Source organism: Diospyros lotus, chromosome 1, assembly GCF_014633365.1.
Source record: "Diospyros lotus cultivar Yz01 chromosome 1, ASM1463336v1, whole genome shotgun sequence".
NCBI lineage: Eukaryota > Viridiplantae > Streptophyta > Magnoliopsida > Ericales > Ebenaceae > Diospyros > Diospyros lotus.
Window position 1 is genome coordinate 23,491,570 of NC_068338.1, and position 25,669 is coordinate 23,517,238.

At 36.6% G+C, this 25,669-nt stretch overlaps 1 protein-coding gene across 1 annotated transcript; it reads left to right on the plus strand.

Annotated features, from left to right (window-relative positions):
- LOC127801381 (1-acyl-sn-glycerol-3-phosphate acyltransferase PLS1-like) lies at positions 1–24,652 on the plus strand. Its single transcript, XM_052336431.1, has 11 exons — positions 1–114; positions 401–523; positions 15,643–15,682; positions 15,773–15,846; positions 17,069–17,128; positions 19,188–19,265; positions 19,349–19,507; positions 19,877–20,002; positions 23,312–23,404; positions 23,939–24,025; positions 24,111–24,652. The coding sequence occupies exons 1-11, from the start codon at positions 37–39 to the stop codon at positions 24,330–24,332; spliced, it is 1,140 nt and encodes a 379-aa protein (XP_052192391.1). The 5' UTR covers positions 1–36; the 3' UTR covers positions 24,333–24,652.
- Positions 24,653–25,669: the final 1,017 nt, after the last annotated feature.

Here is a 25,669-nt window from a genome sequence, read left to right on the forward strand (position 1 = left end):
TCTCTCTGTAGATCTTGTTTCCATGCTTGGGATGCAATGGCGATTGCAGCAGTGGTTGTTCTGCCGTTGGGCCTGCTCTTCCTTCTCTCAGGGCTCGTCGTCAACTTCATTCAGGTTATACATTTTCACATTCTCCGCAACGCTTTCCATTTCGTTCTCCATTACTCATGGATTTCACTCTCTCCTTATATCTGCAATTCCGGATCTCTCTTTTGGTTGCTCTTCATCTCTGATCTCATTTCTCGATTTCCTTCATTGTCGTGGTTACCATTGTTTCTCCTTTGTATTTCTTAGTACAACGTGTGTGCACATATATTATATATATATATATATTTATCTTTCATTGTCGTGGTTTTATTGAATTAACTAATTGTTTTTGTTTTCATAATTGCACTTTCAGGCAGTTTGCTTCGTCCTGTTTCGTCCATTTTCGCAGAGTTTATACAGAAGGATCAACAGGGTAGTCATAGAGTTACTGTGGTTGCAAATTGTATGGCTTTTTGATTGGTGGGCTAACATGAAGGTATTTGTTATCTATTCCCTTTTTGTTTTGTTTATATTGATTTCATGGAAAGTAGATTAATCTAAATTGCATAAGAACGTGCAATGAACCTATGATCTGCAATGTTGAATGGATGCATGTTGCATTTGAGTTAGATACTGGGTCTGTGTCTAGGAGCAAGATTCACCTATATTCCACGGTGAAGGACTTGGCCAAAGGAGGGGAAACTATTGTCTTTTTCTTTGGTACAATCATGGTATATTGTTCATTCGGGTATGCTCTTAAGCTCAGTCATCTTAAGAATTAATATAATTCCAAGTACAATTGTGCATTCGGCCACAAAGTCATCCATTCCAATTTAAAGGTCAAATAGATTTCTACTTTTGGTTCAAGAATCTGCGGAGGTACTACTTCCTTTTCCCAGGCTAAGAAACAAACTTCTGGAACGAGTAAAAGTGCGTATGGAGTTTCTGAAGCTAGGTGAACAACATTACCACTTTTTCTGTTCTCATTCTCTCATGCTTCTTTTTCCTGTCTTTCCCTCGTGCCTTTTGAGTTGGATATTTCAATGCTGTCTATATTTTTTATCTTTCTTTCCTGACTCTGAATGAGTTTAAGAAATTCGTTCTAGAACATATATGCAAATATTATCCTTGTAAAATTATTTCAAGCAGATATGTCATCATAGACACGACTGTAGTTGGCTAATTCAAAAGTTTAAATAGTTTCCATGGGGCCGTAATTAGTCATATGACTAAGCCTGAATAACCCCACCTTGCATCCTGAAGCTGTCAATAAACATATCAAACTTAAAAGTGCTCAAACAAGTAGCAACATGTATATGTTGAAAATGGCAATATTCGGGAGACATCTTCAATTGAGAAAAAAGGTTGTCTTTGATTTATTTAAAAGTGGCAGGGAGTTGGATTGTCTACAAGAGATCTGCAGTTGGTTCTACTCATAAAAACAGGAACCATTGATGTTATTACTCTGGTCAATCTTAGAGCCAACAGTGAGACTGCTTAATTGGAAACTTCAAGTTTATGTTGTTAACCAGAAACTCAAATGTTAAAAGTATCTTTGCATCAAGTTTCCAGACAGACTGCTACCTGGCAGGGTCATATGAAAGTCTAGGTATACATAGAATGCAGGTCAGTATCTTTGCATCAAGTTTCCAGAAAGACTGCTATTTAATTAAAGCCTTTGGGGAAGGATGCATTTTACCCTGGCAGGGTCATATGAAAGTCTAATTATACATAAAATGCAGGTCAGGCATGTAATGTTACAGATGGTGATCGACATCTGATTGATATACCTTTCTCAACATTACTGCTTGTGCTTCTTGTGCCTATGAGGAAATAAGTTAGAAGTGAATCTTACAACAGATGAGATAAATAAAGTGATGCAGAACCAGAAACAAAAACACAATAGTAAACCCGATTACTTAAATCAATATCAATAATCAAAGCTGTTATCAATTACATCCTAAAGAACTATTTATAAACAACTAGTAGCTAAATTCCTTTCTTACTAGGTTTCTAAAATCCCAATCTAATTAGGATTCTACTAACTATTGGAACAAAAGAAATCAAAAGAAATTGTGAAGCAAACTAAAATAAGAAATAAATAAAGAAAACAAAATAAACAGTACTAATTGCTAAAATCTACTCTTTTGTCCTACATCATCTAGTCTTACTGACAACATAAGGTTATTATGTAGCATGCACATAAACTGGCATCACTTCATGGAAAACCAAATTATATAAAGATTTGTCATTCTTTTCTGAACCTGAAACTTGTTATCGGTTTTCTGTTCATTAAGGCAAAAAATGGAAACCAGTTGGCTGCTTCTGGTATTTGCAAGCCAGTTAGGAAATATATACCGTGCTGCAGATCAACTAGGGAAGTGCATGTAAGAGGATTCTATATGTACTCCAGTAACTCTATCCTCATATGTCCTGGCACATGTCTGAATTCTGAAAAAGGCACTGCCATCAGTAGGTTACTGTCTCCTGTTCAGGCTCGACAATGAATTACAGCCCTTGATTTGAAATTTTCAATCTAATTATGCGTTGGCGGTGGTGGCTTGCATTTCTATTTTTTTTTCTTCTTTATTAGTCTAAATGGGTATCCTAGTGAGGTTTACCAGACAAGCAAAATCACATGTTACAGGTGCTTCTTGTTATATCTTTTTTTTTTAATTTATTTATTTAATTTTTTTTGGGTAAATGGAAGCAATACGAGCTAATGTGAACAGATGTCTAAAACCTAGATTATCTAGAAATGCATGAGACATGCTTAGGGTACTGAGACAAGTTTGAAGAAAATGAATCACTTTTGTTAGAAAAGTTCAAATACGAATCCAAATTATCTCTATCATGGCCGAAGAGTCAAGTGATAAGATTGTTGGGAGTTTACAAACTTAAGTGATAAGAGATAAGGTTGTTCTAGGGAAAAAAGGAAGAGTCAGTTCCAACAAATATTAAAGTTTTGTTGATTATCGTCTAAGCCTAGTTCAAATTTGTTTCTGTATTTTTTCCTGTATTTTAGGAGATATTTCAAATGATTTTTTGTATATATATACCATACCTGAGTTCAATAAAAGATTGAAAAAACATTTACAAGTAATCGAGTAAGTCTTCTTTTTACTTGAATAATTCTTCCCGATTATTCAAGTGTCTTCTAATTTACTCGACTAAGTATTTCTAATTACTTGTGTTGAATCTTGGATTGGTTTCCTCACAATAATAAACACTCTCTCACACCCAACCCTCACCCGATAGTAATAGAAACAGAAAGAAATGTAAACAAAACAAATAACAAGCAATAACAGAAATAAGAATAAGAAGACTTATCTTGGTTCGGGCATGAATTTGCCCTACATCCAGACTGCCAGAAGCTGTTGACATAATCCACTAGAGAAGAATCCAGAACACATCACTCCCTCTCCGTTCTTTCTTGCACACACTTAGACTAAGAATCAATAGCCTCTCTCCCTAGAATACAAGGACCGAACATTTACTCTCTCTCAATTCTCTAACTCTCGTGTGCGAATACAAAAGAATAGAATGAATGCTAAGTACTTCAGCAGAACCTATCCGCCTCTATTTATAAATAATAGAGGCGGTTACAGATGAGGGACTAAAAACAAAATATAAAGAAATAGAAGGACTTCCGGTACTAGTTTCAAAGATATTAGTTCCGTTACATTTTAACTCATTAAAACATAAAATACAATCATATTTCTAACTCTATTTAAAATCCTTTACTGAGACTGATGCTAACTGATGCAAATCTTAACAACTTGAGTAAACCTTTAAGTTACTCCCTTAAATTCTCCAATTACTCGAGTAATTCTTTGTCACGACCCCAAGGACATGGGAGTAATTGTTCTATTGCATGTATTTTTCTTTGTTGTACCTTAAGATGCTATAGGGTTGTGCTTGCAGTTTGTTATTAACTGAAGGGATGTAACAACCTATAAATAGGCCAAAGTAGGAGAGAATAAGGCATTGAGGAATGAAATGAATTCTGTTTTCCCTCCCAAATTCTCTCTCCCTCTTTGTTTCGTATGAACTCTTCCCCATTCTCCTAAATTCTCCCTCATTTCTCTTGCTTTCTTTTCCCCCATTTTTGCCTGATTCACCTTTGGATTCCTCCAAATTCCCTTCTAAACCCTAAGTAAACCCTAGGGTCGTGACACTTGGTATCAGAGCCGATGATTCTTGGCTACGATCCGAAAGTTTTAGCAGTTGACCAAGGCGATTCAGTGTAGTTAATTTCGACGAGTCAGGTGATTTTCGGTGCTCTAGGTGAGTATATTTCGGTTGATAATTGAAGTAGATCCAAGTGAGCAGAGGTGAAATCAGAGCCAAACCATCCTCAAGTACTGACTTGGATTCGGACGATTCAGGAAGGCAGTTACTGAAGTGGAACTTAGGTGACTGTTGAAGGTAGCATAGAGTCGACCAAATTTAGGTGGAAAGGTTATGCAGCAGAAGCAGTTTCAGAAGCAAGCAGGACAGATCGATTGGGTCAAGAAGCAAATAGCGATTGCAATCATCGCGATAGGTCACAGTAGATCATCGACGATTTTCGACTATTTCCAGTTGTGATTCAAATGATTATTGGTTGTGATTCTGTCTAATTCTAGTTGTGATTCCGACGATTTCCGGCTGCGAAATCTAGTAGTAGATCCATTGAAACAACCCAGGTGATCTCATCAACGATTTAGAGTTATTGTATGAATTTCGAAGGTGAAACAGGACTGGCGATTTCAGTTGTGATTCCAGATCTAGTTTGTTGCATTTGAAAGGGCAATATAGTGAGAGTAGGAGGCTTGAATTTTGATGGCAAACTCAGAGGTGGGATTTTGGTGATTGTTGATCTTCGGCGATAGCTGTTTCTTGGTGAATTCAATCAGGCGGGAGTGAAGGTGAAGCAGGCCAAGCACCTCTAGGTTTGAATTGAGAAGGCGAAGTAGGAGGAATTCTTAGCTATTTGACCTAGGTGACTTCTGTGAGGCGAGTGATTCTCCTAAGCGATTTTTGTGAGGTGATTTCGGATGGAATTCCGATGACTCTGGCAAGTGAGAGTAGGTGACGGAGAGCATGACATTCTCAGGCCAACTGCAAAAGCCTATTGTTTCTTGGAAGTTGATCGAAGTTGTTTAGATCAACGAAAGTTTTGGCTTCAGAAGTTGCATGGAAGGTTTTCGAAGTTGATTAGAACAAGTTGTCTTCTGAAATTGTTCAGAGCCAACCGGTTGTTTGAGGTTGTCTTAGAAATTGATTTGAAGGCCATTCAATAGCAGCTAAAGGCTGATTCAGATCTAGGTGAATTCTGAGCGACTAGACAGGTGATAATCAGAGCAGGGCTATCCTCAGAAGTTGATTGAAGGCAATTTTCAAGAAGCTGCAATAGAGGCGATCAATAGTAGGAGGTGCTATCAGAGTCGAGCCTGTTTCAAAAGATTGTGTCCATAAATTTTGGCAATTTTAGCAAGTTCAGGTGCAAAGGAAGGCAACATTCCTCAACTAGGAATCTAGCTCAACCAATCTTGATCCTAGCTGCAGTCTGAAAGTGGGGATAAACTCAAGTGTCTCTGATCGCATTACCAGATCAGATCGATTTCTTTGAAGAAGTGATTGAGGCAGAATTAGGTTGGTTGAACTTGAAGCCACTAAGGAGGCGGATTAGGTTTACTGGACTGAATTCAGGTTTGACTTTGAAGGGGAACTAGCCAATGCTCCTCGGTTATTAATTTTCGACGGATGACTCTCGATTGGTAATCTTTGATGTTGATTTAGACCATAATTTTGGAAGGTGAGCAAGAAGTGGTGAGAAGAGAATCAGTTCTAAGAAAGCAATTTGTTGTCCTTGGAAGCTGTTACAAAGGTCGAGCAATTGTTGATCTACAGTAATTTCGATCATAATTGGTGATTGGGCCAAGGAGCAGCTTTGGCCATTCGTTACACACAACTAGGTCTAGATCGGGAATTATCTAAAGAAGTAAGACGCATTTGGAATCGGGAATTGAAGGATGGTTGAGGGGACCAAGATGAAACAACTCAAAACAAGGATGGAGGCATGGGAGTTTAGGATGATGCAAATGCATGAGGTGATGACCCATAGCTGGGAGGATAGTGTAGCTAACCAAGAAAACATGCGGGAGGATCTAGCTACCTCTAAAGAAGGAATGCAGTGAGAATTAGCTGCCTCTCAAGAAGGAATGTAGAGAGAATTGGAGAGCCATCAAGAGACGATGGAGCAACATGGCTAGCAGATCCACAACATGTTCAACATGTTGTCTTCGCTACCTCAATTCTGGTTATCATCGGATTTTCCTCCCCGAGCAATAGTTGATCCAATTCTGCCCAACCATGGCACCTTCCCTAGGACCTATGGCCTGTAAGAGGCAGAGGAACTATCGGACATGGAACCGGAAATTCATGTAAGAGGATCATCTTCCCACACCCCCCATCATACCCCAATGCCTAGGGAAGGGGGGGCTAGGCAAACTGATTTTGCTGAAGATTTATATGACCGATTTGGGGAGAAGAACTTGATGGATGTGACTAAGGAGTTTAACAAATTAAGGTAGGAGGGATCAGTGACGGATTATTAGGATAGATTTGAGGAGCTAAGGTCCATAATGTGGAGCGCTCAGCCAGCCTTGACAGAACACTATTTCATATCAAGTTTTATTAGTGGTTTGAAAGACGAGCTAAGGTTAATGGTCAAGATGATGATGCTTGCAACTGTGAAATAGGCGATCGAGAAAACAAGGTTTGCAGGAACTCGCCTTGGAATCCATTTTTAGAAAGTATGCGTTGCAGCCTACTGGTTCTACTAAGAGCAGTCAACAGATTGAAGGAGCATATAAGGTTGCAAATCATGTCGAGCAAGAATCTAAGGAAAAATTGGAGTTGGACTGGCTAATTATAACTAAGACTCTGGCAAGAAAGAGAGATTGAACAAGGATATCGGTGGGGATCACAATTTATATTTGCATGAAGTTATGAAGTAGCATTGGAAGAGAAGGATTGCGATGAAGATAACATTCATGCAGCTGATGAGAAGTATCAGGCTGATGAGGTCCTAAGAATAGGAATGGTAGTTGTAAAGAATGAGGAAAATCTGAATTGGATCAGACAATTCAGGATGACAAGAAAGGAATGGTAATTGCTGAAAAAGCTATTGAGGTTCCACTGAAGGAAAAATCGGCTGAAAGTGAGCCGTTGGTGTACACCAACAATCAAGTAAAAGATACTCCACTTGAGGAGGTCTCTACTGAAGATGAGAAAGGAGAAGAGGTTGTGAAGATGGGAGAGGATACGACTACACCAACCTTGGAGTTTAAAGATTTTAAATCTGTTTTTCTTGAAGGCATAGACCATTGGATTAGGTAACTCCAACAAAAAAATCAAACAATGGTGAGAAAATCGGTGCTTTAATCAAAGTGAATGACCAATGGAGTACAGTTCAAGGTTGTTTAGAGATTGATGGAGGATGTTCGGGTTTGGAAGAGATTAATCACATTGAAACCTTCCAACAGTATATTCTTGATCTGAAGCAGAAGAAGATGTATAAGGAAAAAACGAAACAAGATGAAAGGAAGATGGGGGAATAATTTTTTGTTGAGGGGAATGAGACTCTTGCTGTTTTGCTTGTTCATATTCCTGTTGGAGAGCAGCAACATTGAATCAGGTTTTGGCCTGCAAAGCAGTTTGAATTCCTCTCTACTATTGGAGATGATATGGTTGAAGGTATGACAGGTCAATTGGAATTAATTTTGATAGCAATAGGGAATGGGTGGATGGTTGAACTAGGTGTTGCAACAAATTCATAGTACTGCTACTTTTGGAGAAAAAGAAATTGAAAGGCGAGAGGAAAGGAAATTTAAAGAAAAGAGCAAGAAAAAGCGAAGAATAAACCAGATTATGAAATCGGGAATTGGATGAAGAAACAATAGCTCTGTTGTAATAAGTTTCTTGGGGACAGGAAACCTCTTAAGGAGGGGGGAATTGTCACGAACCCAAGGGCATAGGAGTAATTGTCCTATTGCATGTATTTTTCTTTGTTGTACCTTAGGTTGCTATAGGGTTATACTTGCATTTTGTTACTAACTGAAGGGTTGTAACAACCTATAAATAGGCCAAAATAGGAGAGAATAAGGCATTGACGAATGAAATGAATTTTGTTTTCCCTCTCAAATTCTCTATCCTCCTTTGTTTTGTATGAACTCTTCCCATTCTCCTGAATTTTCCCTCATTTCTTCTGCTTTCTTCCCCCCATTTCTACCTAATTCACCTTCGGATTCCTCCAAATTCCCTTACTAAACCCTAGGGTCATGACATCCTTCTCATTACTTGAGTAAGCTTTTCGTTATTAAGCTTGTTTCAATCTTGTTCATGGTATTAGAGCCACCGATTCTTGTGGCTGAAAATTTGTTCCTTACCCGGCAAACTGTAGAGTTCTGAGTTGCAAGTAATGGCCGGAAATCAATTTGCGGTGACAACTAGTGAAACATCTACCATTGGTTCCATACCAATTAGAGCTACACAAATGCATGCTACTCCAATAACCCTCGACAACCATTCTCTTTAAATTACTTAGCACAAACTAAATGGAACCAACTTTAGAGAATGGTCTTAATCAATTTTGCTAGTCATCAAGGGTAAAGGAAAGGTTGGGTATCTTATAGGAGCAACACCCATGCCTGATATTGGAGCAACCACTTGTAGTATTTGGGACACTGAGAACTCCATTGTCATGGCTTGGTTAATCAACTCGACAGAGCCCAAGATCGGGAGGACATATCTCTTCTACAAAATGGATAAAGAAATTTGGGAAGCCGTGTAGGAAATTTACTCTGACATGGAGAATACTGCACAATGCTTTGAGATCAAATCTATAATTTGGACAACAAGATAAGGTAATATATCAGTCGCTGAGTATTACAATGTTTTAACTGAGTTGTGGCAGGAAATGAATCTATTCTATGAGATTAGTTGGGAATGCCTTGAGGATGGAGTAAAGTATAATAAGATGTTGGAAAAGGAACGAGTCTTTGACTTTCTCCATGGTCTCAACACCGAATTAGATGAAGTTCGAGGTAGACTACTTGGAGCTAAACCTTTTCCATCCATTTAAGAAGTCTTTGCAAGAGTCAGGTGAGAGGACAGTTGAAAGAAAGTAATGCTAAATCCATCCTTGTATTCTAACAATGATGTCAATTCTTAGAATTCAGCTCTTGTTATTGCAAAAATGAAGACTATTGCCTTACCACGTGGTGAGTCCCAAAAGGACAAATAGTGGTGTGATCACTGCAACAAGCCATATCATACAAGAGAGACTTGTTGGAAGATCCATGGTAAATCGGCCAATTGGAAACCTAAAAAATCAAAGGAAGTCAACCCAATCGCATATATGGCATATTTAGAAATCGGGAAGTCCACCAATCTGACTTTATCTGTAGATCAATTGGAACTTTTGCATCAATTACTAAATCAGACGAAGCTATCAAAAACGTCTAATCTTACAAAGACTCCTGAACCAACGGCATCTCTTGCTAAATAAGGTACTCAAAAACAGTCTTTACTTTCTCAAAAACTTGCTACAAATTCCTAGAATGTAGATACAAGTGCCTCGAATCATATGATAGGTTTAATGGATGCCTTATCAACCTATGAGGCATGTGATTGGGATATAACATTCTCAATGGCTAATAGTGCAGTATCTCCAGCTATCGGGCGAGGATGACCATATTGTTTTCTGTCTTCCACACCTTGTACATTGAATCATCGGTCTTTGGTTTAGGGGCAGCACCAATGAGATAATCATCCTTTCCTTGGCCACAAATAAACATGATGACTGAATGAGACCACTGCATTTAGTTTATGTTGATAATAAGAAGAGCAGAGGAATCGGATCCTCCTATTGGGTTTGGAACTGAGGGAATTTGAGAGGAAGAAGAAACTTCAACAGTGGATGCCATTGCAGATAAAAAACATGAGAGAAATAGAACCCAAATATTTGGTGGAATAGAAATGGAATCAGGTACAGAGTTGAGAAGAACAAATCGAAGTTATTAGATGCAGATTTGGAATGAACAAATCGGTGTTAGGACTGCTCTGATACCATGTAGTTTTTGATAGAAAACTAATATCTTTCCATTCGAAATTCACAAATTCATATGTATGGTACAAATGTAACCGCTCCATAGGAGTCGGTTATGTTTTAAAAACTGCCGAACAAGGTAGTAGGAAAAGAAATATCCTAGGAATAAAATTATTACAAACTGTACACTCAAATAGAATATTCAAAATTGAATAATTACATATTTTCTATAGTATCTTTAGTTAATCCTTTCAATTAGTTTTTTTATTTTTTTAAACCTTCTCCCAGCAAATTTATTAATGTACTTAGTATCAATTTTTTTGCTAATACAGATAATAAGTGTAAAATATCAGAAACCCTAGAAGAGGAGATCGACTAAAGAGAGAAGAGATAAGAGAACAAGAGAAGAGAAAAATCGAACGAACTTCATAATTCAGATCTCAAAATGAACAGCTAAAGCTTTACAGCAACACACTAATAAACGCTAAGGCAGCTTAAAGTAAAACACACAGCAAGCTACCAAGCTACAATATAAACTACTGAATACAAAGTGCTTTAACATTCCCCCTCAATTAGAACTCTCTTGAACCATAAGCTGCCCACAAGATGCTTTAACATTCCCCCTCAATTAGGACTCTTCTGAACTGCCACCCTTGTGCACTGGAGAAAATTTTATGCCAAGTTTATTACACAAAAATCGAAAACGAGCCTGAGAGAGCCCTTTTGTAAAAACATCAGCAATCTGATGTTCTGTAGGAACATATCTGATTTCTATTTCATCCTTTTCAACCTTTTCTCGAATGAAATGAATATCAAGCTCTATGTGCTTAGTTCTCCCATGAAAAACTGGATTTCAGCCATACTCTTAGCAGGCAAATTGTCGGTCCACACAATAGGTTTAGAAGGAATAGAATCTAAAAATCCCAGCTCAGAAAATAAGGACTTTAGCCATAATAATTCTGTTACATCTTGAGCAATGGCACGATATTCAGCCTCACCAACTGATCGAGCAACCACTGTTTGTTTTCTAGAACCCCAAACAATCAGATTACAGCCAAGAAAGGCACAAAAACCACTGTTGGAGTGCCTTGTGACCTTGCACCCTGCATGATCTGCATCGGTGTATACTGAAAGACCATAACCCACCGTGCCTTTCAAATATCTAAGCAGCCATTTACAAGCAACCTAGTGCTGCACTTTAGGAGATGCCAAAAACTGGCTTAATCTATTTACCACAAAGGCAATATCCGGCTGAGTGTATGTCAAGTATTGAAGAGAGCCAATTAGGGTTTGATACAAAGATGGATTAGAAAATAGTTCACCTTCATTTGTAAGAGAAAATGTAGAAGTGGCAGGAGTTGCACAAGGCTTACAGTCATACATATCAGCTCTCTTCAACAAATCCATAGTGTACTTGGCTTGAGTTAAGTAAATTCCAGCTGAATTTCTAAGAGCTTCAAACCCTAAGAAGTAATTAATTGAACCTAGTGTTTTTAAGGCAAAAGTGCTGTCCAAATCTCTAATACAAAGCTGAAGACCAGCAGAATCTGATCTAGTTATCAGAATATCATCAACATAAACCAAAGAAAATAAAACATAAGAGGCAGTCCGTTTAATGAAGAGAGAAGCATCAGAGGTAGCTCTTGTGAAGCCCCAATTCTGAAATGCAGATTTCAGCTTTACATACCAAGCACGAGGTGCTTGTTTTAAACCATAGAGGGACTTCTTTAATTTGCAAACATGAGAGGGATATCGAGAATTCACAAAACCCTCAAGTTGAGTCATGTAAACAGTTTCTTCCAAGTCATCATTTAGAAAAGCATTATTAATATCAACTTGTTGTATATCCCAACCAAAGATGGCTGCTAATGAAAACAGTACTCTCATTGTTGGAGCCTTTACAACAAGGCTAAAGGTCTTAGCATAATCCACACCAGGTGTTTGTAGAAAACCCTTAGCAACCAGCGTTGCTTTATACTTAAGAACAGAACCATCTGACTTATATTTGACCCTAAAAACCCATTTACTGCCAATGATGTTCTTATCTTCTGAAAAGGGAACAAGATCCCAGGTTTTATTTCTCTGCAATGCTGCAAATTCTTCTTGCATAGCTTGCAACCATCAAGAATCTAGCAAAGCCTCATGAACTAAATAAGGTTCTAGATGACTCACTAAGGCATGAGGGGAGGCAGTAAGAAGTCTTTGAGTTTTAGATCGGGTCATCATAGGATGTATAGAAGGAGTAGTAGGCGGTTTGGATTTGGGAATTGAAACCGGCTGAATAGAGGGAGGAGGAAAAGATTGAATAGATGATTGTTCACAAGGAGAAGTGATAGTAGGAGAAGTTACTGAAGCTTGCGGACAAACCACTGAGTTTGACAAGGAAGGAGGTAAGACAGGTGCTACTTTAGACAATTTGGAATAGGAAGGAAGAGATTGAAAATGAGAAGTAGATAACCCAACATTTGTAGTAGATGATGAAAAAGAAGGAGAAACAAACAGTGAGGGATAGGGAAAATCATTAGGATTAAAATGAACATGCCTTGATACATAGATCCTTCCGGATGGATGCAAACATTTATACCCCGCTTGAGAACGACTATATCCTAGAAACACACATTTGGATGTATGAAAAGAAAATTTGTGCTTGTTATAGGGTCTAAGAAAAGGAAAGCAAGCACAACCAAATGGCTGGAGAAGCAAATAGTTGGGAGGTTTCTCAAACAACAACTGAAATGGACTAGAAAATTTAATAGGTGACGCTGGCAGCAAATTTATGACATGAACTACAGTTTGAAAAGCTTCTACCCAATACTTAAGAGGCATATGGGAATGAGCTAATAGAGTTAACCCCATTTCAGCTGTATGTCGATGTTTTCTCTCGGCCACACCATTTTGTTGATATGTGTAGGGACATGAAAACGAAGCTTGAATACCAAAGCTTCTAAGATAAGGCAAAAAGGCCTTAAACTCTCCCCCATTGTCAGTTTGTAAAGCTTTGAATTTGTGGTGATATTGTAGTTCAACAAATTTATGAAAGGCTATAAAGGTGGGTAGAGCATCTGATTTGAGTTTCAAAGAATATAGCCAAGTATATCGGGTATACGCATCCACAAAGATGATATAGTATCTATAACCCTCAATGGAAAGAACAGGGGAAGGCCCCCATAAATTGAAATAGACAAGTTCTAAAGGTTTAGTTGCTTTAATCTCAGAATGATTAAATGGTAGCTGACTTAATTTCCCAAGCTTGTAGGAATCACAAAAAGGAATAGAAGAAAAAGGAACTTGGATTTTATTCAATATAAGCTGCAGTACACAAGTTGATGGATGCCCTAAACGAGCATGCCATTGTTACAAACATCAGAACTAGTGTGAACTACACTGAAACAATGATGCATCAACTCATGACAGAATGAGTGCTTATTATTACAGGCATTATTGTACTGCTTTCTACGTGTAGAAAAAGAAGTAGATGGAATAGCATTAATAGGCTCAATAGAATGAACAGAGGGACTGATTGCAGCTGGAACAAAAGCTGAATTCAGCTGGTAGAGTCCATTCCTAAGATGGCCTTGAAGTAGCACCTGTTTGGAATCCTTGTCCTTGACAACACATGAATAGGAATCAAATTCAGTAACAACATTATTATCTCGAGTTAATTGAGAAACACTAATCAGATTTTTCTTCATGTGAGGAACATGAGATAAAGAAACAAAAGATTGAGGAGATAAGACAGAGGAAAGTTGTGTAGCACCAATAGTTGAGATAGGTAAAGACTTACCATTACCAATTGTAACTTTATCACTGCCATGATAGGGTGAATGATTGGACATATTGTGAACATTGGAGGTAATGTGGTTTGTGGCACCAGAATCCACAAACCATGCAGGATCAGACTGATCATAAGGCAAAAATGAAGGTTCAGATGGCTGAGGGATAGTGCCATGAGCATTGCCATGATATGAACCTAAATCAGTCATGTAGCTTGCGCTAGAGTCCCAAACAGAAGCTAGGTATGCCTGAGAATCACGAAAATTAGTTGGACCACCTGAATTTCCTTTTCCAAAATTAGAACCAGAATTCCAATAAAAATTCTTATCAAATCTGTGGTAGTAGTTGTCCACAAAATGTCCTGGTTTGCCACAAAGCTGACAATAAATTCTTCTGCCATTCGATCTACCTCTCCCTCTACCTCCTCTAGTACCAAATTGACCTCCTCAATTATTATAACCCCCTCTTGTATTCAGAACAGATCCATTTCCATTTCCATTTTGTGTTGAATAAGAAGCAACATTAACAGATATTGAAGATGACATAGGTGAATCAAAAGCAGTTGTCAAAGGTGGCACATTCTGTGTGACTAACCGCTGTTCACGCATTAATAGAAGATATTGCACCTTTTCTAAATCTATTTCATCCATCTGGTATGTTATAAGGCTAACAACAGTCTCATAGTCATGATCTAATCCATTTAAAATAGCTAATAATAGCTCCTTATCAGGAAGAGGTTCTCCTATGGCTGCGAGCGCATGACCGATCGTTTTGATCTTTAAAATGTAGTCATTAACAGATAGAGACTCCTTCTTGACTGAACGCAATTATTGCTTTAATTGAAAAGATTTTGCAACAGTTTGTCTAGAATAAAGTTTCTCCAAGGTAGACCATATCTCAGCAAATGATTCACAATGAATCACCTACGCTAGGACATCTTTATCAATGGTCGAGAAAAGCCAGCCAAGAAGAAGCTGGTTTGACCGCAGCCAATCCATGTAGTCATCATTCAACTTCGTAGCTTCAGCATCACCACTATTTGGATCCATAATAAACTTTGGAGGAGGTGTCGAATTGTTTAGAATTTGAATTAGATCAAATGCTCGAATAGTAGCTAGAACTTGAGCTTTCCAAAAAATATAGTTCCCGTTATTGAGCTTGATTGGTATGTAGTTCAAGGCTTTCGCAACTGCACCAAAACCAGTATGTGAAGCCGAGGAAAGAGAGAAAGACGAACGAGGAGGAATCGAAGAAGAGGTACAGTGATTCGAATCGGACGCCATGACTTACGTCGAAGGCTCTGATACCATGTAAAATATCAGAAACCCTAGAAGAGGAGATCGACTAAAGGGAGAAGAGATAAGCGAACAAGAGAAGAGAAAAATCGAACTAACTTCGTAATTCAGATCTCAAAATAAATCAATGAATAAACAAACAGATAGCTTTGCTGTTTATATAGAGAACAGCTAAAGCTTTACAGCAACACACTAATAAATGCTAAGGCAGCTTAAAGTAAAACACACAGCAAGCTACCAAGCTATAATATAAACTACTGAATACAAAGTGCTTTAACAATAAGATCTAATTAGCTTTACCCTATATCCGTATCCAGCACATCATTCATGCTTCTAATATTTGAACTCTGAATTTTACCTACATTTTGGTACATTGATGTTGACTAGCATTCTTCTTTAGTTACTGGGGTATTATGCTATTTCTCATTACAGTATTATGACTTCTGGCAGGTGGAGCTGTACACAGATTCAGAAACTTTTCAGTTTGTGGGTGAGGCTTCAAATTATCGTCATTTGTCTGTTGCAGATTATAAGAAGTTATGGTACTTTAGGCCTTAGCTCATATATGTGGTTTCTTCAGGTAAAGAACATGCACTCCTCATTCCTAATCACCGAAGTGACATTGACTGGCTTGTTGGGTGGGTCTTAGCTGAGGTGCTCATCTTCATAGATTTCTGTTCAAATGTCTTACTGGCTTTTTATTTGTGAGTTTACATAAATATCCTCCACTGAATTTTCGTTTGTTCCAGATACTAATTAATGAAAAATATCTGAATATTTCTATACAATCTTTTGTCTTAGGGTGAGAGGTCTATAACAAAACTGAATGTACAGATTAAAAACAAAGTTCACTCGCCCAGTTGAGTTACACTTGTCTTAGAAAGCTGTAGTTTCATTATTTCAATAATTCAATGCCATTTAGGGCATAGGGAAGCCTGTTTTTCTTTTATGTTTGTTTAGATAAAATCTCCCTTATATTTTCAGGTAAACACTGATATGGTTTCTTGAGAAATGAAACCAACTATTTTATATAGGCAGATATAGGTAGTATCTTTTATTTAAATCACTACTACAGTGAATGTGGAAAATCTTACTGCAGCCAGCAAACTACATGCCTGGTCTTGAGATGTGGATTCAAATGAAACTTGATGCCCACATTTAAATAATCTGATTATCTTTCTCTTATCAAATCTGGAATAGGGAATTTTACTTATAGCTGGTGGACTAAAAATCAGATTGGATTGAACTTTTGTTGTTAGTAGAATTTGTTGAATTGTTAACCACCATCTCATTTGAAAGTTTAAGCTAGTAGATAAAGGGTTAACTTTATCTTTTATATTATTATTTTCACTCTCAACATGCCCCCTCAAGTTTGACAAAACTTCATTGCATAATTGGTCCAAACACGTGCAGCTAATTAAACATTAGGTTAGTAGTGAGGTTTGGACCCAGGACCTTTACTTGCTTTGATACCATTTTGAATTATTAACCACCATCTCATCTAAAAGTTTAACTTGGTAGGGGTTAAATTTATCTTTTATATTATTTTTGCTCTCAACAGAATTTTTGTGTACATTTAGATATTATCACCATTTTTATCATGTTGCATCATGCATAAGTTACTTCTATATCATAAGTAATTGCTATTCATAACATTTTCGTCCTAAAAGCATTTGTAGTATGCACACATGCGCACGTGGACACACGCTCACCCATGTATGTATCTGTGCATATCATTGTAATGTTTGATGCAGGTGTAATATTGTACTACCAACATCAAAATAAATAGTTTGTAGCATATGTATATGAAATAAGTGCTTTTTTGCAACAACTACTAGTGTCCTTCCATGGTGAATTTTGATTTTGCTAATGACAGCGTGCAGGTTGTCTTGGTAGCACAGTGGCTATAATGAAGAAATCATCAAAATATCTCCCAGTAAGTTATTGTCCGACCAGTAACACTTGACTGTATTTTTTAATAAAAATACAGGTTGCCTTTCAAGGTCGCTAATAGTCCCTGTGCAAAATCTAAGGCCTCATTTAGTTTCAGAAAATATTTTTTAGTTTTCTATTCCACTTTTATAACCAAAGATGTCCTAACATTTTATGTTTCAAAAAGTCATAGCATTCATTTTCATAAAATCTGGAAAACATCAAAAAGGATGTTTTCTATTTTGTAGTATAAAGTTGTAAAATTAGAACACTGAATTTAATATTTTCTAATGGGAGATTATATTCAATAGAAAATTGGAGTTGGAAAACAAAAAATGTTTTCGACAACTGAACAGGCCCCTAAGTCTTTAGTTAAAGTTGCACGCATTTTATTCAAATCAACTTGGTTGGCAATATTACAGTGCCCAGGATATTTCAGAGTGCCCCATAGAGTTATTCTATTTCTCTGGAAATTATGCCTTTGTTTCAGTTTTGGTTAGATGAAACTTGCCTAGCAAAAAAAAAGAAAAACCCTGTTTCTCAGATATATCTATTTTGTTTATTCTATGGTTATGCTCTCATCTCACCTTCATGACATTTTAAAATCTGATATACAACATGTTGTCTGCCCATTCAAGATTTTCATTTTGATAGTATTCTTGTCCAGCTTGAGTTAGTCTTGATATTCTTCGCTACATAGATGGAAGTGGAAACTTGTAATAAAAGGGGAAAAAGACACATAATCTCAACTTTGTTGATTTGCTCACAAGTACTAGATTAATGACATTAAGAATGATTGGTTTGTGCATAGTACTCTTAGGTGGAATTGGGTTTCTGCCGCTCTTTTTTTGGGGGGGTGTTGGGTTGGGATGTGGTTGGTTATAGATGTTGGCGTACCTTTTGGTGTCTTTCAGTCCCTTCCTGGAGTTACTTTTGGTTTTTTTTTTTCCAGGTTTGTAATGGTCTTCTTTAACTTAATCTAATAAAATTTAAACCTTCTTTCGGAAAAAAAAAAAAAAAAAAGGCTCTTAGATGGGACAGAAATTAGAGAACCGAAAAACTTCCTATTCTGAAGACATGATGTATGAAGTTCCCACAGAATGCCCTAATTTTGGGACTGAAATATAAAAGGACAGGAAAAACTGTCAATTCTTAGTACTCAATGTCTGGTTCAACTGCAGCCAATACTTATACCAAAGGCTCAATCCTAGCAGAAATATTTATTGCATAGGCTCAATCCTAGCAGCCTTCCTGAGTATAAAATTAAGGAAATTAAAGAGTTTCCAAACTGGAATAATTTAGATTGAGAATTGGACATTAAAAAATTAAAGGTCCAAAGAACAAAGCAGTATTGAAATAATCAAATCTGGAGTTGATTTGACAATGTTATTGATGTACAAATTCCCTAATTTGAAGGCCTGAATTTGACTTTGACAATAGCAGCTGTGTCACATTGGCCAAATTCATATTTGCATTTTTTTTTTCCTCATGCAAATTTGATGCATCATTTAGAGTTGGTTGCCGGTAGTGCTATTTTTCAATTTTACACTCCATCCAGTTACTCCATGAAGCCAATCTTTATGCCTCTGACATCATCCCCTGTTTGCCTCTGATATGCTATAAATGTATTCAGTGTTTTTTAGTTCATTTTTCCAGTAGAGTTGTCTTATTACTACTGAAAGTGATGGATAGGTATGATATGCATGGTCTTACACCCTATATCTTTCTTTTCTGTCAATTGTTTTCTTTATATCATTTTGTTTCTCCGTAATTATCAGTATTTATGACACTGTCCACTGCTGGCACTTTTAGGACTAGGCAGATCAAGTAGATCAAATGGGTATTGGCTTCATAAATATTGTAAATTATGATATCTCACTTGTTAAGTTCCATATGTGGAATACCCGGTTTGATTTTTTAAAGGAGCATTACATTATCGTATTTAAACAGGCATTACTGGTTCAGACTAAATGATTGCCTTTGATCACTGTCAGTTTTGCAATTTTTTATAGGTTCTTGGATTTTAGTACTTAATGGGTAATGCGATAAAACAATGGCCGCAGGTTTTAGGTTGGTCAATGTGGTTTTCTGATTATGTCTTTTTGGAAAGAAATTGGGCCAAAGACGAGGAGACATTGAAGGTAATCTTAACTGCATTTGTTAGCGTATGCATTTGGGTATATCTTCTATATTGTGCTTACACAGCTTGGATTGTGTCCTGCAGTCTGGTTTTCAACATCTAAAGAACTTCCCTCAGCCTTTATGGTTGGCTCTTTTTGTGGAAGGGACTCGCTTTACACAGGAAAAGCTTTTGGCAGCTCAAGAGTATGCTGTCTCAGCTGGGCTTCCTGTTCCGAGGCATGTTTTGGTTCCTCATACCAAGGTAAGTCTTTTTTCTTTTGTGTGTGTGTGTGTGTCTAACACATTAATTTTACTGGCTAGTTGATGCATAAGTGTTTTGTTTAAGAAGCAGACAGATTTAAGCTTAAATTACGTGCATAACTTCTTTTATAAGCACCACAAGTGACAGAACTGTATAATTTTTGAAGTTGGGACCTAGAATGGGACTTTTTAATGAATATCTGAATGGGCCTCAAATATTTTTTACGTGAAGGTTTATCTTATTGTCATCTAACAGTTTTCTGCTCTGTTCATCAGTAATATGAAGTTTCTAAACACCAAGAAATAGCATTACAGTGCTTTATCGAGATTGGTTTAGTTGATTGCCATCTCCCCTTTGTATGATTTTCAGGGTTTCGTTTCAGCAGTGAATCATTTACGTTCTTTTGTTCCAGCAATTTATGATATTACAGTTGCTATCCCTAAAAATGAGCCTCAGCCTACAATGTTGAGAATATTCCGGGGGCGATCTTCTGTGGTAAGGCGCTCATAATCTTTAGGGCTAAATTTCACTGCTTATTAGCTGCACTTCTCATGTATGCTTCTGAAGTTAACATTAGACCATTCTTCTTGGTATCTCGATTAAAAGATTGTCAGGATAAATATTTAAGATTTTGGCAACTTTAAAAATATATCCTTTTAACTGGCTGGTTATGGTATTATTGTCCTGGGATTTTTCTCTTGATGTTAATTGACGGTAAATGGGTTGGGCCCTTGCATCCAAGATGGGTGGACCCATTTAAATGATCATATCTCTTAAAAACAGACGTTGTTACTGGAATTGCTTTCGGAAAGCGCTCGCATTTACATCATTTAGGTGGATGTAGACACTGTATATAGGACCTCTCATGGGAAAAGGCATATGCCTCAACTCACCTTGATTCTAGCTATTGTTGTGATGGATTTATGAACTATGCTAATAGACATTCTGGCCATCCTTTATGTGGATGTAGACACTAGAATTTTTCAAAATTTTAAACTACATACTTGTCTACTTTGCGTCCTGAAACCTTTTCAGACAAAATATACATATGAATTTGTTCACCTACCAAAATATTTATTTTGACCCCCAATTTAATTAGCATCAACAAAACTCATTAAAGTCTCTGATAAATTTTCTGTAACTTTTTCTGTACTCTAAAATGGTCTTTTCCATTTTTTTCCAGAATTCCAAATCTGTCAAATTGCCAATAACCCTAATTTTATGTTTTCGAGTCATATGGTCTAAATTTGCTACATCAAATAAAATAGACCAATTTACTATGTAACTTCTAACAAGAAAAATTTAAGACAAAAATCCTCAACATAGTGGATTCAATTTAAGTATCAACATATCTCAATACATCCAATCATGTAATCATTCAATTTATCCTAAATAATTAATAAAAGCCCATGTAATGTTAGTGTCTTCATGACACTTATTCCAAAACATCATCTCATGTTCATATTCAATGAAAAGCTTCAAAATAACTAAACTCTTCAAATTGAAATTCAAAGTAAGTGCGGCTAGGAAAAAAAGACTGCTAAGAGCTCTCTCCACTTTGCCATCTAACATGGACGCATCTTTCAAATTCAGACATAGATATCAAACAATCTTCTTTCCTTTGGCAAATCTTCAACATGAAAAACCCCAATATTCTCCATTCATGCAAACACAAATATTGAATCCAAGCATTATACACGTCCATGCCTTATGCAAAATCTATGCATTTTACATCACTTAGATAATCATGAAGCAAACATTGTCTCTAGCATATTTAGATCGAACTCAACTAGGCTTGTGAAGCAACTCTATTGGCTCCAAGAACATGAGTGTAATCGGCCAACCAAACCACCGCTAACTTGTAACCTACTATTCAGGGTATAGATCCACATTGGTTTGCCACTGGATGCAGATGGAATCACAAGAAACATTTTTGGAAGTTGCTTCGATGACCAACTTTTTTTTTTTCTGAAAGTAATGATGTAGCACATTTGGCCTCGCTTCTCACCTTTTTTCATTCACTTTCCAGCCACATTGTAAGAGAAAAGTTGCAGTCCTAAATGTCCTCTAACTTCTCAAATTCAAGACTTCCTCAAACATTCCTTGTAGAGCTCAAAATATATGCTCAAAGATGGTTACCCAAATTATGATTTCTTTTGAATTTTAAGATAGATTCTTTCCTTTTCTCTCAACAAAATCAACCCTATTTGTTCATAAAATATCTTATGTCATCAGAAGGCATACTGCTCTAATTTTATGAAATCCAAGGATGTGTTTTTTTTTTTCCCCCTTAATTATCCTTTTTTATCAAATAAGGGTTTTTGAAGGTTCTCCCATATCTCTGAGGTACTCTTGGCATATATCAGCTCTAGAATCACTTTTATGCCCTCAAATATTTTCATGGAATTTTCAAGAATTTTTCTAAGATTGTAGACCTTATTTTTCATATTTTTGGCATTTCCCCTAATTTTTGTATGTCCAAAAATTAAAAAATTATTCATAGAAAAATTAGAATCTCCATATTTAAGTAATTTCCATTTTCCACCTAAAATCCCTTTATGGAAGTTTTCCACCATTTTCAGGATTTTTCTACAAGTTTTTAATATTTATTGTGGATTTTTCAGGCTATTTCTCAATTGTCCCCAAAATTCATATTTTAGCTCAAATTGTCCAAATTTTCTATCTAAACCTTATTTTTGATTAATTAGACCTCAAAATAATTTTTTACTACTTTTTCCGGTTACTAAAAATTTGAGTTAAATTACCAAAATGCCCCTCATTTTCCTGTTCAAGTCCTTAGGTTTTATTTTTAATTTTTTTGTAACTTAAGGTTAATTTGCCATACTTTTGACCTACTCTCTTTATCTTTTGATACGTGAATCAAACTATCCAAGTTATCAAAACGGTATTGTCATTACAAATTTGAATATTACATTGTCATAGAACTTGTTTTGTTTGACTGAACAAACAAGGCCGGGCTCAATTTCATATTTTTTTATTTTTTGCAAAAAAATTATTGTATTTTATTTTCCAAAAAAAAAAAACTCATTGTATTTACCGATTTTAGTCAGATTTAATTTTAAAATTTCTATTCAAAACCTGTTGTGCTCTAAGGCATGTCTAATCTAGGGCCTACAGTCTCCTAGGTGCGTCCAGAACCAAAAATAATAATGAAAAAAAATATAAAATGACCCATCTAGCTTATTCAATTGTGTCTTGGAGTATCCACGCATGCATGCCAACACTTGTCTAAAGCTAGTATGGGATCCAAAATGAAGTATCCTTGCATTTTTTATTGGACTCCAAGAACTTAAAAATAATCCTGTTAAACTATAAGCAGTATAATTATGAACTAACATATATATGACTATTTAGATTTAAATTTTAATCTTTTCTTATCTGCTTTTCTATAATGGTTGCAAATTGTTTTGTCCAAAATAAACTTTCAGTCCTGTTCATACCATAGTGGTTCAATAGCTACTTATCGTATAGGAAAGATATTTATTGATACCATATATATTTTTGCTATATAAGATTGTTGATAGCATGCTTACTTAGAAGGCTTATTTAACTGCTAAAATTATGAAATAAATATCTTCTCTATCAAGAAGTATATTTGCAGGCATTTGGTCCTTAATTTATAGATGACTCTTCTTTTGTTGGTCTTTTTTTTTTTGGTTCTTTTTTCAATAGTTATAGCCGACTCTTTCATGGACCAGATGGGCATAGTTGCCTAGATCTATTGAGGCATTCAGTTTACAATGTTCTTGTTTAATATAAACGCTAATGAGTTCATTCTTGCAGATACAAGTGCATGTCAAGCGGCATCTTATGGAGGAACTGCCGGAAACAAGTAGTGACATTGCAGACTGGTGTAGAAATATGTTTGTGGCCAAGGTAGGATAAACATATCAATTTCATTGCAAGGGCAGAGATATGAACAGCCCTTGCTCTGCTGGGTTGTTTTCCATTTTCAAACTATAGAATTGAATGCCAAATTGGATACAGATTAATAGGTAGAATGAGAAGCTTCATGTCCTTTCTTGTCCTATCTCTTGACTCTTAGCTTGCATCTTGGAAGCGACCTGGCTAATTATTCTAGAATTATGATGCCCTCATGTTTGGGAGCAGAAGAATGACAATATTTAAAACAAATTGCCCATCTTATATATTTGAGTGAATAAATTCTGGGATTGTGAGTTTTTGCTTGAGGTTATGTATTTTGTTACATTATCTACATACAAATTAACAGCTCTCATCACCTGCATTAATAATAATCTTTTCTTCCTCTCTCTCTTATTTTGATTTGGTTCCATTAATACACGTGCAACCTGAGAGACATTTCAGTTTTTTTTTTTCCCTGTAAATGAGAGATATTTCAGTTGATTAGTAATGAATGCGCATTTCATACTACTATTTCTCCATTCTCAGGATGCTTTATTGGAGCAACACCTCATCAAGGGTACATTTGCTGACAAAGAATGTCAAGAGATTGGTCGACCCAAAAAGTCTTTGTTCGTAAGATGTCCTCCTTGTGCTTTACATAAAAGTTACAAGCACATTTTCTCTCAGTCATGATGTATTTCTTTTTCGGTGTGAACAGGTTGTTATCTCTTGGTTATGTCTCCTTCTATATGGAAGCTACAATTTTTTTGAATGGCTTTCGGTCCTGCCTTCATGGGAAGTCCTTACACTTTGTATAACTTTTCTCACAATTGCCATGATCATCATGCACATTCTGATCGTGTTTTCCCAGTCCGAACATTCTACCCCTCCTAAGGTACCTTCAAGAGATCCATTGAAGGAGAATCTACTTCAGAACTGAGCAAATGGTAAAACAACATCACTTATTTCCAGCTCATGTATGCTGGGTAGCTCCTTTCAGCATCTGTATCAATCATCAACACAACCAGTTCCCATTAACATTGTAATCTAAGCGTACTCATACAAAAGCACCAGGCTGCTTACTCTCTCTATAGCCTTTTATCCTTTGATTCACATTCCCACACGAGTTTTAGCTGTTGTAATCCGTGATTGGGCGTTGTATTGTTGTTGTGCTTGTGTGCTAAGGCTTATTCAAGTGTGCATACATCATATGTATTTTCCATGCAAAGTTTTGATTCTTTTGAATCTCTATGGTATATGAACTGCTGAAGTAGGACAAAAGTGTTGGAGCTGGAGATTTTAGAGAAGAACTGCTGGCAATTTTTTCACCGAAATTGAAGGCTGTGACTAAAATTACAAAATTGCCCTTGCTTGGGTTTTCACAATTTGCTGGAGCAAGGGTAATATTGTCTTTATATTTGTATGTGATTTCGGTGAAGATATCATTATTTAAAAAAAAAGAAAGAAAGACTTTTTGGTTAATATTGTGAAAGTTACACGCAAATCAAGTAATGTGTCTAATTAGTGATTTATCGCTGTAAGAGTGTTTCTCTTCATTAAAGAGTTAATGATGTTGATTGCGGTTAAGTGTTAACCAAATAGATCAAGATGTATGGGAGATGGCTAAGAGTTAGTGGGGTATACCGTTAAGTGTTAACGGGGGCCTTTGGTTCTATTAAGTGTTAGTAAGAAGGCTATTAAGTATTAATAACGGGGGCAAAGTGCAATATTTCATAGTGACTGCTGACATAATTGGTCAATTGAAGCTTAAGGCTGTCGACAGATTGGATTGGTTGATCGCTTGTATTGGGCAGTCGACAATTAGTGTTGGGCAAAACCTCCTATGTAATGCACTATATATAGAGATTGAGAGATTGGAGATAGTACGGGGATAACACTTGCGATTTCCATAAGCTTGAAAATGAAACTTGTTGGTAGAGGCTATCTTCTGGTTGATTGCTTTTCTTTTTCTTGAATCTTGTTGTTTCTCCATTGTTGCATGCCTTTGGTTTGTTCTTGCTCCAAACCTTGGTAAGCTTGCATCTCTCTTTGATCTTGTTGTTGTTGGACAACAAGCTTGCAACTCGTGGAACCCGATTATCTTTGCATCACCTTTTCTGAGAGGGTTCTAGCATGACTCCAGGGAAGGGTTCAGTTGCAGCTCGGGCGTGGATAGACTAGGATAGACTAGGACCTCGGCTTGCAAGTACGTGAGAGTAGCTTGGAGCTCACATTGTGGACAACCGGCTATAAAAAGATCATCCTTGGAGGTATCTC